This window comes from Lygodium microphyllum, chromosome 6 (genome assembly GCF_053477565.2).
Source record: "Lygodium microphyllum isolate KBCC chromosome 6, Lygodium_microphyllum_v1.1.10, whole genome shotgun sequence".
Taxonomy (NCBI): domain Eukaryota; kingdom Viridiplantae; phylum Streptophyta; class Polypodiopsida; order Schizaeales; family Lygodiaceae; genus Lygodium; species Lygodium microphyllum.
In genome coordinates this window covers 53,357,086-53,371,516 of record NC_141140.1, presented here as the reverse complement: position 1 = coordinate 53,371,516, position 14,431 = coordinate 53,357,086, and the positions used below count along the sequence as shown (strand labels likewise).

General features: G+C 44.7%; 1 protein-coding gene and 1 pseudogene across 7 annotated transcripts in view; one reads left to right on the top strand and one right to left on the bottom strand.

The window, feature by feature from the left end:
- The window catches only part of LOC148034559 (Urb2/Npa2 family protein), a 93,194-nt gene that overhangs the window by 31,314 nt on the left and 47,449 nt on the right, over nt 1–14,431 (bottom strand). For all 7 annotated transcript variants that reach the window (XR_015691093.1, XR_015691094.1, XR_015691092.1 and 4 more), the window contains exons 4-5: nt 3,091–3,518; nt 1,448–3,014 (exon numbers count right to left, since the gene is read on the bottom strand). Coding sequence is in view for 3 of the 7 variants with exons in the window: in XM_087679505.1 (XP_087535631.1) it covers nt 1,448–3,014; nt 3,091–3,518 (1,995 nt within the window). In the remaining 4 variants the exon portion in view is untranslated. The remainder of the gene's footprint in view (nt 1–1,447; nt 3,015–3,090; nt 3,519–14,431) is intronic.
- LOC148034560 (uncharacterized) lies at nt 4,338–13,199 on the top strand (annotated as a pseudogene).

Below are 14,431 nucleotides of genomic sequence, written 5' to 3'. Positions count from 1 at the left end.
ACTTGGGAGATGATCCTCACTGATGCACTTTACCTTAATGTGTTTTAGTTAGAGCGGATTTTGGATCAAGCTCTTTCAGGTTCAGTAGCCAACAGAGAGCTGACAACAGCACCAGCAGGTCTAGCAACACCTTCTAGGGCAGCATGCAGCACCAGCAACAAGGGTGGCAGTTGGCTGGGCAGGGTGGAGCCACCTGCTGGCTGTCCGCCAAGGCAAGGCAGCAGCCTGTGAAGAGAAGAAGGTGAAGGATGCTGATGATGGAGAGCTGGCATAAGGTGGGGATGTGGGATGATGTGGGAGTGCACACTAAGCACCCTTGTATAGAACATTCTGAGCCAATTGTCCTACTGAAAAGTCTCATGTGACGTCTAAAATACAAAATTACTTTTTGAGCTGTTTTCTGTTTTAAGAGCCAGAAAAATACTAGAAACATATGATAATTTGATAGGCACTTTTAGATAGCTTAACATAAATAAGCAGTCCTCCAATGAGGGCTTCATCCACTCTTAAACTTCAAAGACACCCAGAAGGCCCTCCCTAAGACTAGTATGTATCAAGCCAATGCTCTCCCACAAAAATTGAACACCAGTCTGAATCTCTAGCACCTGCTGACATGTATAGTTACCCTTCCGATTCAATACAAATGCCTTAAGTTTGTAAAACCATCCCAACATCTCTTCAAGCCGCAGGATCAAACACCCTGACCACAGCTGACATACCATGCACATGTGGCCTCATTTCACAATCATTGGTAATTAGGAAAAAAGAACATTGATTTCTTTTTCACCACCTACTAAGTAATTATATTATATCAAGTGACTAAAAGAGTACAAACATCACATGACTAAAAGAGTACAAAAGTCACAGCAAAGAGGCAGCAGAAATTGCTGTATGCTTTCTGAAACCACCTTAGAGAAAAATTTCACTCAATGCTGATACTTTTAACTGCAGAGAAAATTTAATATCATCTATTCACAAATAGAGATACCTATATTTAAATCTTTTGGCAAACGCAGTCAGCAGATATTTATCCATAAATAATCTGTAAAACGGTGGAATGGCACATGCAAGCATGCAAATAATACAAAACAGGTTATGTATCAGATATGTTGAATGTCATGCAATACATAGGAACAACTTATGTCAGTGCCATCACATGTGAGAGCTGGTTTGTGGGTTTATCGTGTCATTGTAAGTAGCGGCTCCAGCAGATTGAGCAACAAGTACGAGTACGAATATAAGTGCTTGTCGCATTCTTGTTATGTCAAACATCAAAAAGTGAAAACTTTTGCTGCCTCCACTGCTATGCAGATGAATAGTAGAGATATGACATCCACAAATCATGGCAAACAATCAAAAACCCTCTTCGCTGGCCATATAAGTTTATAAACAGTAAAAACTGACAATTGCAATAGAACGCTCATAAAACAGGGAAAAAGTTACCCACCTGGTCACTAGAAAGTAAAGCTGCCAGGAAATACATCTTTGTCTGAATTAGTTTCACAAATGCAGCTGATGAAAGAGCTGGTCTTCCAAATGGAAGGAAACTCCCAACAGATTCAATGTATTTGATAGCTCCCAGTAGCAGTATGGACGAGCTAGGATCTTTTGTTTGCAATGACGAAGATGCTTCAGACAAGATGCTGACTGCAGCTCCAACATGTAAGCTCATAGAAACAGGCCACAGGTGACTACAGAGTCCTGTTGTATCATTGACTACATTGGGAGAGTGAAACAAGCTTCTGAGTCGGACAAGTGCACCAATGGCCATGAACAAATCCCCTACAAAATACGAATATCTAGCCTGATCTCCAAAGATAATCTCCCTGAAAAGAGAGACTTGTGAATCTGACATCTGTAAAATATCTGCAGATGATTTAATTGATGCAAATTTTTTGCTGTGTGACATGACTGCTGAAGCACCTGGTTTGTCAGTAAGATCAAACATCACAGCACCATTCTCATTACCATCCCTTGACCCATCACTTGAGTCGCTAGATTCCCATCCCGTTTGATGGCCTTGCTCCCAACTACTCTTCGCTTCATGCTTCTCATTCACCTCTGTTTCACACCTTCCAGAAGTACAAAGTTCACCCTCTAGTACCCTTGGTGACCTTTCTTTTTTTTGCAATACCCTTGGTGACTTTCTATCCCCCCTCTTCTGTGAATCTTCATTTACAAAAAGGTTGAAATTCCCATTTGAAGAGTCCTCATCTAACAGTAGAACAGCACGCATACATCGTACAAGAAGTTTCTCTGTGGTTTTTATAAATTGTAACAGGGGTTCAGGAAATTGACCCAACCACTTCGTACAGCTAGTCCTATCTGAATGGCATGTTTCATCCAGAGACTCTATAGACCCTGTAATACTCCATAAAACACTGCTAACAGCTGCCAGTGAAGCAAGGATGCCGTAGGGAATCCTTTGATTTATGGTGTCTTCATTTGTTTGTGCCTTGTTAGCTACTTCCATAGATAATGTTTTGGAGAGTCTCATAAGAAATTCCAACTTGACCGTCTTAGCAAACTCAAAACAGTCGCTGGCTTGAGCAGTCAACATACTGAGGAGAGGTGACATATCATATATGCCTGTCCTATAAGACCCTGGAAACGGTGTATTCTCAGTCTTCTGTAGTAACGAGCTAAGAAGGCCTTTCATCCAATTCTGACTGTGAAAGGTGAAAAGGCCCGAAGTTGATTGTAACAAAGAAATGAGCAGATTTTGTATCTCTCTTGATGCATAATGATCCTTACGCTCTTTGATCATGTCATAAGTGCAAATCTCAACAGAATGCATTGAGAGCAATGGCCAGTACATAGATTGTGACTCAGACAACATGATTTCTGTAGTGGAGTCTTCTTCATTGTTAAGCAGCAAAGACTCTAGGATCCTATGACAGGCCAACTTACATCTCAAAGTGCACAGTATCAATGAAATGTTCCTGCTTTGTTGTAAATCAGCAGTGATCCAAAAGCACTGCCTCCTGTATTCTAAAAGCCCAGCCACAAGCAACCTGAATTCAGAACAACATTCAGCTATGTGAAATACTCAAATAATTGCTTGGATCTAAGAAATTTCAAGTAGCTTACTTTTCCAACTTGAGTATTAGACTGGTAAATTTGGCTGCATTATTTGCTTGTATAAATCTTTTAGGAAGCCTTGATATGCATTGCAACAGCTCAGTGCATTTGCCTATGTTTTCCTTTTGAGCTTCCAAGTTCTGACCCAATTCTTCCTGGATTTCTGAACCTTCTCTTGATATTTTATGCCTCTTCTTATATTTTCTATTCTGTAATTCCCAATGCTTATTCCTAATTTCAACTCCAGGTTCCATCATTGCAGATCTGCCAATCAATCCTACTTCATTCTCAATGCTGAAAAACAGTTCTTGGCCTACTTCTTTGGTGCAATATTTTTTTAAATCACCAGTAACAATAGAAGCACGATCTTTTCTGAACATGAATAATCTTTGCTCCAACTCTTCATATAGAGAATCCGGAAGAACTTCACAAACTGGCTGCAGAAAACTAGTACATGTGAGATCCATTAGCAAAAGAAACAGGGCATGATCAGGGCATGCCTCCAACATATCAACTAACTAGCCATTTTATTGTGAAACCATTGTATTTTCTTTCATCAGTTTTAAGGGGACATTCCTCAATGCAAGGACTATCCCGAAATCGTCAGAAACAGTGGTAAATTTGTCAGAAACAGTGGTAAAACACAGTGGCATAAGTATTCTTCTTTAATTCATCACTTTGTTTTTCCAGAGAAAAGTAAAAATTCTATTATCACTCCTCAAGACAAAGTATCCCAAGACAAAAAGCAATATACAAAACAGCCCCGTAAGGGACTTCCATATGTAACAATGGGAAGTCTATTACGTAGCTTGAATGGATAGCCAGTCGGGAGGTCTATAATACCACGCCATGTGGGTTTAGAAAAGAAAGAAAGTGCCAAAACCACATGTCTTGTCTTTAATGTCTGTTCTCGAAGCAAGTACTATCCAAAGCAAGTACCATGTGGGTCTGGAAAAGAAAGAAAGTGCCAGATGTTGAGCTAAAACATGCTTTTGAGCTGATTAGCATTCTTAAGCAGCCCCAAAACAAACTTAATTAATGAAAAACCCTAAAAAGGGGAGTGGTCCAAGAGAGTTTCAGTGGTCCCCCAAAAATCCTAATTCTTTGGGGCACCTTTCAACATCTATAAATAGACAAGCTGCCCCCATTCAGCCTTATTCCGTCTGTGCAGGTTTCATAAGCCAAACTCTAATTTGGGAGGATCCACTCATCCATAAATAGACATGCTTCCCACCACTCAACCCATCCTCGGATACTTCATGTTGGTATGCACATATGTCCACCTGGCTTGAGCTGCATGGCTTTAGCATGGACAAGTTACCCCCTTTCCATTACTCCCTTGATGCACCATCTCTTGATCTGAGCAGGTTAGAGATTCGTAAGATCATTGGGATGGATCTTACCCAGTTGGATATCAGGCGGACATGTTTGACGCCAAGGCAGGAGCTAGGGACAAAGATGGCTTTCTACCGCGAGCATTTCCTTCATACTACAAATGATGGATTTATTGTTCGCCCAAGATACATGGACACCCACCTTTCCCATGGGATCAGATGTACTATTGGCTAGTTGCACACCTCCTCACATCAGCTAGAGATTGAGACTGGCAGATATAGATCCATCCCACCAAAGGAGCGCATATGCCAGATATGCCAATTAGAGCCAAAGACAGAGGAGCATTATATCTGCCAATGCCCAGCGTATTATGAGGTCCGTGGTCGTTTCCATTGTCTCTTTAGAGTTGGATTTGGACCACTATCCAAAGTCATGGATTTTACCAATCAGCGATGCCTTGGCCTCTTCCTTCTTGAGATACGACGGCTTCGTGACATGCGCCTCAAGAGTACAGCTGCTCTAGGACACCAAGGCCCTTCATAGAGGCAACTCACAGACTTCTTTGTAAAGGAGACTCAAAAGACTTCAAACAATTACAACCACAGTCCACACGAGAGTCTCTCTCACCGCCACAGTCCACACACAGACAAGGAGTACTGATTGATCGAGCCGTTTAGCTTAGCCAATCCAGACGTCCTAGGCCTCGACACAAACACCGACGACACCTTCATAGGTGGATACAGGGGATTATTGTTCGGGCTAGAGCTAGGCCCTCCATACCCACACAAGATTGTACCATTTGGAGCTCATTGTTACTAGATAGAGCTCTATGTTTTACACATAGCCATAGTTAGTTTCTGTTCTTATTTTGCTTTGTGCTATATATTTTGCCCAAACAGTTTGTACCATCATACACATGATTGTAACTCATGGTCTCATAGGTCATTTTGGCCTTCTGTAGACGTTAATATATCATTTCATCTCTCTCTCTCTCTCTCTCTCTCTCTCTCTCTCTCTCTCTCTCTCCCCCCCATGAAGATAATTGAATCAAGTAGAAATATTTATATCAGACCATCAGGTCAGCTAAGAAAAAGAGCAAACACAAATCACCAAGACTCTTAACACACAGACATCACACAAAAAGGACAGTTGGTGTGGAGCGAACAATGTCCAGCCAAGAAGCAGCAATGTCTAGAAGAACAAGATTAGTTGAAACCATAAAGGAGATCTGCCATAACATTAAACCACGAACGGGGGCCACATGACCATGGATGCCTGAGGCCAAATCAAAAATACACGCATTCTGAGTACGCCAAATATGCCACAGAGCTATCCATCTAAGGAAATGGAAGAGGCAGGAATAATCTGATTGCAAAGCAGACATAGAAGTCATCCTTCCCATAATCCACGAACAGTAGGCTGAAATTTGCTGCTAAGTCACTAAGAACCACACACGGGAGACAAAGCTCCAAATCTATCAAGCAACAAGGCAAGAGACAAAGAGATGAAGCAATGTCTCGTCACATGTAGTGCAAAATATACAACAACCACAAGAGATCTTGCGAGCATGCAACACATCCCCAGTTTGGAAGACCCCCAATAAGCAACCTCCACATGAATACTTTACCCTGATAAGGAACCTTAGATTTCCAGAGTTGGAGGAGTCTTTCTTGCCACTTCTTTTTGCTATCCCGGATATGCCATAACTTATTAGCCTTTCCAATAATCCATTTCTTGATCTCAACCATCTAATGATAGATTTGATTAGCTGACCTTTTCTCAAAATCATCAAGAAGCACAAACATCCAATCTCGCCAGGGAGATGATGGTTGTAATGCAAGCAAAGGAGAGAACCTCTGAAGCTTGTCCTGTATGGATGACCAAATGTCATGATAGCCACGAGGCACCCGAAAGTGCTGACGAATACACCGGAAAGATCTCTCTCTCTCTCATAGGTCATTTTGGCCTTTTGTAGACGTTAATATATCATTTCTTCTCTCTCTCTCTCTCTCTCTCTCTCTCTCTCTCTCTCTCTCTCTCTCTCTCTCTCTCTCTCTCTCTCTTTTTTTTCGTAAAAGGTAATTGTATTAATTACGAAGAAAGTACAAGATTACATGATTACACGAGTACAAGAGGCACGAGGGCCATAGGCCAACGTGTGGGAAATCCCCGGACTAGGGTACTAAAAAGTTACACCAATCATGGCAAGGACCCAGAGGCAATTGCCAAATGCCAGGAATACAAATCCTCCCGAGGGAGCAAGTCAGAGTGCCTGATGAGATCTAGCTGCCAATGCAAGAGCCCTTTAAGCCTTGCAATATGTCGCGGTACATTAGAAGCCGAATCAAAGAGAAAAGCATTTCGGGTGGTCCAAATGTGCCAGCATCCCCAGTATCTGAAAAAATGGAATAAGATCTTCATATGTAACGGTGGTGGTGTGGGATACTTCGGGCGCACAAAAACCCAATCGAAGGGAGTCAGTGAAGACCCCACCACCGCGTGCCAGATTCGTGACAAGAGTGACCAGATATTCTTGGCGAGCGGGCAAGAAAGAAAACGATGTCGGGCCGATTCCGCCGAAGTGGTGCAGAAGAAGCAAGTGCCATTCGAGATTCGACGCTTGGAAAGGGCCGAGGCAAGAGGAAGACCACCAATCATTACCCGCCACAGAAAGACCTTGCATTTGAAAGGTGTCTTGTTCTGCCATCCCTCCATCAGCGTTGCCTGCCACCATGACAGTGATTTCCGCAGGCCCCAAACAGCATTAACTTTCACGCCCAACCATTGGTGATCTTTAATGAGAAGATGATACACCTGATTAGTAGAGGCCTTTTCCAGACTCAACCGGCCTGCAAGGTCCCAGTCCTGCCAAGGGCGATCCATAGCCAGGGCAGGAAAGGGTTGCCTACCCTGAAGTTCCGAGGAAAGCTTCCCCCATAAATCACGGTATCCGCGCGGGATCCTGAAAAGTCTCCTAGCAGTCCGAAATGATGCAAGGACATTGCGAGTGGCAAGGGTAGCATCCGCAATCGAAGTCACACCCAAACGGGCCATGCGGTTAAATCTTGGTCTGAGCTGATCTTTATCTTCCCATGAAAGTAATGTGGATACCGCCAACAATTCCAGCTGAAAAGAATTTGTCTGCACGCGGTCCCCTACAGGATGCCAACGGGCCTTTTGGAGCACCTCTCTCTCTCTCTCTCTCTCTCTCTCTCTCTCTCTCTCTCGTAAAAGGTAATTGTATTAATTACGGAAAAAAGGTACAAGTTTACTTGATTACAAGATACACGATGATACTAAGCCATCATGTGTAAAGGCCCAATACTAAACTACAAAAGAGTTACAAAAGTCATGGCAAAGACACCGAGGAAATTGCCATATGCCAGGAAAGTAAGTCCTCCCGAGAGACTGAGCCAGAGTGCCGAATCAGATCTAGCTGCCATGCAAGAGACCTTTAAGCCTCACAATATGTCCCAAGACATTAGAGGCCGAATCAAAAAGAAAGGCATTCCGAGTGGTCCAATTGTGCCAGCATCCCCAGTATCTAAGAAAGTGAAACAAAATCTTCATATGCGACTGTACTGGTGTGGGGTATTTCGGTCGTACAAAAACCCAATCAAATGGGCTTAGCGAGAAGCCAACCACTACTCGCTAAACGCTGACAAGAGCGACCAGATATTCTTAGCGAGAGGGCACGAAATAAATCGATGACGGGGCGATTCCACAGTAGTGGTGCAAAAGAAACATGGCCATTAGAGATTCGACGCTTGGAAAGGGCTGAAGCAAGCGGGAGACCACCAATCATCACCCTCCAAAGAAAAACCTTGCATTTGAAAGGTGTCTTGTTCAACCAGCCCTCCATCACAGTTGTATTCCACCATGATTGAGATTTCCGCAATCCCCATACAGTATTAGCTTTAGTAACCAGCCATTGATGGTCTTTAATCAGAAGATGATACACCTGGTTAGCTGAGGCCTTTTTCAAATTCAACTAACCCGCAAGGTCCCAGTCCTGCCAAGGACAATCCAAAGCAAGGGCAAGAAAGGGTTGCCTACTCTGGAGCACTGACAAAAGTTGTTCCCATAAATCACGGTATCCACGAGGGATTTTGAAAAGTCTCCTAGCTGTACAAAAGGATATCAAGACGTTACGACTGGCAAGGGTGGCATCTGCAACTGAAGTCAAGCCCAAACGTGCCATGTGGTTAAATTTTGGCCTGAGCTCATGTTTGCCTTCCCAAGAAAGTAATCGAGAAGCTGCCAACAATTCCAGTTGAAAAGAGTTAGTATGTAAGCAGTCCTCCACTGAATGCCAACGCGCCTTCTGGAGAACCAATTTCTAGGAGCAGACCAAATGAACAAGCAGGGATGAGGAAGGACTAGAAAACCGAGAATCTGCATTAAGAACATGCCACCAGGAGCTTCGAATTTGTGTATTACCATGCAGAAGCCCGTGATTCTCAAGAAAATAACGGCTATAACAACCCACGGGTGATGATCCACGCACATGGCACGAAAAACAGACCAACGAAGTGCCAGCATATGAGTTTCGGCATCCAAAATAGCCCCACCGCCCATGTGTTTGGGGGTACATGTATGCAACCAAGAAACCCATGAAATGCTTGCCTGCAAGGAATCCTTCTTTCATAACATGAAACGAATGTGTTGAGTGAGAGCATTCAAAGTAGTAGTAGTCCAAGGTAGCAATGGCAAGAAATATGTGAGCATTGGCAATATAATTGTCTGAGTCACTTTGAGACAAACATGGAAGGGCCAAGCCTGCAACTTCCAATACAGAAACTTAGCTGCCAGTTTCTGTGAAATCCACTTGAGAAGTTGCTTTGGCCGAACATCAACACCCAAAGGGTACCCAAGATGCCTGACAATGGAACCACGGGAAACAACCTGTCCCTGCCAGCCCAATGACTGTAAATCGGACTCCGTGTAACTGAGAATGGCTGATTTGAAAGCGTTGATATGAAGACTAGAAGCATAACCAAAGAGCGTCCAAACATCTAATGCTTTGCGAAGATTGTCCTTGTCCGCACGCAAAATCATAAAGCTGTCATCAGCCAAAGATTGAGTAATGAAGTGCTGCACAAAAGGGAAGGGACAATCCAACCAACTGAGTAGAAGCTGCCATAGAAGATAACATCGAAAGAACCGGATGAGTCGCAAGGGCAAAGAAGAGAGGGCTCAAAGGGCAACCTTGTCTCACAGAGCGTGCAAGGACAACCAGTTGGGTAGCAGAAATCTCAAAGAATTCATTGGTGAGACCATCCCAATCGGGACTTTTATCCTTGGGCACGTGTAAGAGAACATCCATAACCTCCGCCTCACAAATATCTGTCTCCAAAGTAGTTTGCATATCAAGTGGAACCTGATTGCGAACCAAATCATAGAAAACTGAACGTGTATAAGGAACTTGGTCAGAAGGGGAAGAAGAAGAACCAAGAAGGTCTATAAAATAATTCCTGCACATATTCACTATAGTCTGTGGATCAATGACCATTCGACCTTCTGGATCCTGGAGTCTGGTCATATTTTCTCAAGCAGGAGATGCATATCAAGTGGAACCTGATTGCGGACCAAATCATAGAAAACTGAACGTGTATGAGGAACTTGGTCAAAAGGGGAAGGAGAAGAACCAAGAAGGTCTATAAAATAATTCCTGCACATATTCACTATAGTCTGTGGATCAATGACCATTCGACCTTCTGGATCCTGGAGTCTGGTCATATTTTCTCAAGCAGGAGATGCATGTAGAGCTCGAAAGAACTTATGCGTCTGACAAGCACTGTCTTGCAAATTCTTAGTCAAATTTTGCAATTCGGCCTGCTGATAAGATTTCAACTTAAACTCTTTAATAAGATCAGCCAAACGCATTGCCAATGACAACAGGAATACATCATCTGGAGTGTCCCCACCAAAGAACGCCAAAGCCAGTAAGTCCTCCGCTGCATGCCGACGCCGCCGACAAAGAGAGGCATGATGGATCCCATACTGCCGAGCAACCCGCTGCACATTAGAGAGCAATCGTTCAAAAGAAGCATTGCCCTCAGCGGCAAAGTTCAATAAAAATCGATTAATCAATTGCTGCATATAGCCCTGAAAGATTGAATGCTTCAAATAAGAGGAGTTGAAGCGTAAAGGAAGTCTATCAAAGGAATTGCTTAAAAGGTGCAACGGGTTGTGCAAGTATCTCAAGCTGTAGAGGGAAATGGTCCGACAAGGCATATTGCTACAACACTTTCATTTCCAGCATCTCAGGAAGAAAATCATCATCCTGCATTATGTACATGCGGTCCAACCGCAACCATGTAGTTACATACTGTGCAGAATGGAAAGTAAACCTTGTAGAAGAACGGTGGAGCCAAGACCAGAGATCTTGCTTAAGTACAGCAAGAGCAAAAGCATTCCACACATGACTTTCCGGAGCGTCCATCACCGAATGTTCAGAAGTGGACTGTGAAGAATCAACACATATATTAAAATCCCCCATCAAAAAACCCCGTCTGCCAAGTGACAAGGAGGTCTGCAAAGTATTCCAAAGATCCCAGCGGGATAACGGGTCATTCGGAGCATAGGGGCCCAACAACCATAAGATCTCTCCTTCAAATAAAACTTCAATCACCACAAAACGGCCATGTACATCATTTTTAATAAGAACAGGCTAATATTTCTCATGTACAATCATAAGGACACCAGAATAATGCATGGCATGTGTCCCTGCGTAAAACAAGCGAAACCCATGACAATCCACAACTTTTCCTGCTTCACCGTGACTCTTGTGCTCAACAGCACACAAGACATCCCACTGATTCTCATGCAATACAGTCCACATGGCATGTTGCTTATGGCGAGAACAAATGTCTCGCACATTCCACGTGGCTATCTTCATGTGTATTCAAAAGAAAATCAGGAACGAGGCACAGCTTGCCTCGATTTAACCTTGTCTGCTAGAATGTCAAGGACTCCCTCATCCAAAAAATCAGCCAATACGGCAAAAGAGTTCTAACGGCCTACTTTAGAGGTAGACGGAATATCCACTGTCTTGGGGGTGGAGCGAGGATAACGACGATCCCATGGGGTAATCACATTACCTCTAGTATCAAAATCCAACTTAGCAGGTGGGCCCTTTGGACCGTCCGAATATACTTTCCTAGTAGACTGATTCCGAGGTGCAGAAGAAACCATAGGATGAGCAGGATGCTCTGAAGACAACATCTCTTTCCGGCGCATATAAGTGCGCATGGAATCTTGTGAAGCATTAGGCCCAGAATCCGCCAGGCCAGCATCAAACCTTTTACCTTTTTTTGCACGTACATCCACCCAGTCATTGCCACGGGAATCAAAACCCGAAACATGTTTACCTTTATCCAAAACTTTAGGTGGCTGGGTGGCATCCTGCGACGGAGCATCACACACCATATCTTCCATGGGTAGCACAACATGCTCAGCATCTGAAGTCTGTTGCTTCTCTGGGCATTCGGCCATAAAATGCCCCAATTTTTCACACGAAAAGCAATGTCCTGCAAAGTTGCCCCATTTCAAACGGAAATGCAAAGGATGCATACCAGAGCAATTAAGACGTAGCCACGCAGGCCTTTTCCGAGCAGTGTCCCATAACATACACAAACGGTTACGATTCATGGCCCTTAGGCTCGGGGGGACCAAAACAGTGCCCACAACGGCCATGGCATCCTTTAACAGTGGCCAATAAATAGCTGGACAATTTTCCACTTCAACCCACACAGGGCATTCACGTTGAAGCAGGCGCTGAAAATCTGCCATTAGGCGCCAGGGCACAACATGGACCAAACGGCGATCAAAGAACAATGCCAGTTTAGACAGGAGATCAGCACAGTGCTTCTCAGATTTCAACAGCACCTCATAGAAGCCTCGGGGCCCAACAAAAATCTCCTCAACACCCTCCCCTTGTAGTAGATTGTGCAGCCACTGGCGAATATGGGAAAGCACTGGGATCCTGCCAGTGAAGAAGAGTATAACAACACGGTCATAAAACACCGAAAATGAGTGCAAGACATTTTTCGGGTCCACCGTGGCTTCCAGCACATCTTCAGTTCCAGAGTCAGAAAAAGCTTCATGATTATGTTGGACATAATCGCCAAGTAGAGTGTTGGCAAATTCCAGCAAATGCTCCCAGTCAACATCCTGAGAATCCACAAAATCAGAGGCAACCTGAGCATAAGAACGTTCCTGATGATCCATTGTCGCTTCCGAAGCATGCTTGGTGCGTTTGCCCGTAGGCTGAAAATCAGGACCAGGGGGCATCTCCTCTGTGCAAGGAACCATATCCTCTGGTTCCTCTGTGCAAGGATCCGGACCATGGGCTGCCACCGTTTGGTCGATAAAAGCCATATCCAGACCAGCCATGTTGAATCACCACTTGTGCAGGTCAGATGCAGAGACAGGAGCTCTCGGGTGGTAGAAACGAACTTAGGCCTCTCTCTCTCTTTTTTTTTTCGTAAAAGGCCTCTCTCTCTCTCTCTCTCTCTCTCTCTCTCTCTCTCTCTCTCTCTCTCTCTCTCTCTCTCTCTCTCTCTCTCTCCCTCCCTCCCTCCCTCCCTCCCTCCCTGTGTGTGTGTGTGTGTGTGCGCGCGCGCGCGTGCAAAGGCAGGGTTGCTTTGTCTCCGTGCACTCGACTAGATTGCACGAGGCGCAAGTCGCAGAATCCAAGGGCGCAGGCTCAGGCTCGAACGATGGATACTGACTCTCGTTGGGACGAAGAAGAGATCTGTGCGCCCTGTGAAAAACTGTGACAGACGAGCTATTACCTGGGGCGAGCAGAACGTCGGCTGACAAGCAATGGCGGGCAAGTCGGACAGCGGACAGTGGGCAGGTCTGATAGCGAGCAAATCCGACGAGCAGGTCTGATGGCGGGCAGGACGGACGGGCACCAACGGCAACCAAGACCCGCAGGTTTGACGCCCAACGGCGGGCAAGAGTGATGGCGGGCAGGTCTAACAGCTGACGGCAGGGTGGAACTCGCAGGCGGCGACATCGCGTCCTCTCTCTCTCTCTCTCTCTCTCTCTCTCTCTCTCTCTCTCTCTCTCTCTCTCTCTCTCTCTCTCTCTCTCTCTCTCTCTCTCTCTCTCTCTCTCTCTCTCTCTCTCTCTCTCTCTCTCTCTCTGTATGTGTGTGTGTTTCGAGAGGGTTTTGGACCCTGAGACGGATCATGCAGTTTGAGGATCCCTCACATAGACAGAGAGCAGCAGTCACTGACTTTTTCACTGATACACGACAGAGTATTGCAGATACCACTACTACTACCACACAGCCTACAGGAGTACATCATCATTGGACCTCATCTTCTGTAGGTGTCCCTTTGGATAGAGCAGTGGCACTTGGCCAGTCTAGGCGCCCACATCCACCCGGACGAAGGCCTAGACATCCACACCACAGACAAATTAAAGCCATCATTGAGCGCCACAGGAGACAGATGCCGAGACGCCTAAGCCATGCAGAGATACACCTCCTTAGAGGACAGACATATCATTGATGGAGAGTTTTCCTTTTTCTACTCTCACTTTTAGATCATTGACATGTTTCCCTTTTATAGGACACTATTTCATTTTTTCAGTCTTATAGGCATGTTTTTCATCTTTTCTCGTTCCAGATGAGAAACACACCATCATTGTATGTATTGCTTTGGTCTCATAGGCCACATTGGCCTTTTAGAGACGTTAATATATACTCTCTCTCTCTCTCTCTCTCTCTCTCTCTCTCTCTCTCTCTCTCTCTCCTACACTTTCTGCTTTCGGATACACACAATTTCATCACCAACTCCTCCACCTTTATTGCCATCTTTGTGTTCAGCCATCATCACCATCATATTAGCCTGCCATCAGCATCTGACAACATCCGTCAGCCATTAGCCTGCTATTGTTGCACCTTGTCATTCCAAGAAGATTGGCACTATTGTTCCTGATATGAATGCAGCGCTTGCTGCCCCAGCAACTCCTCAGACTGCGCTATGGGCAAGCATCTTTG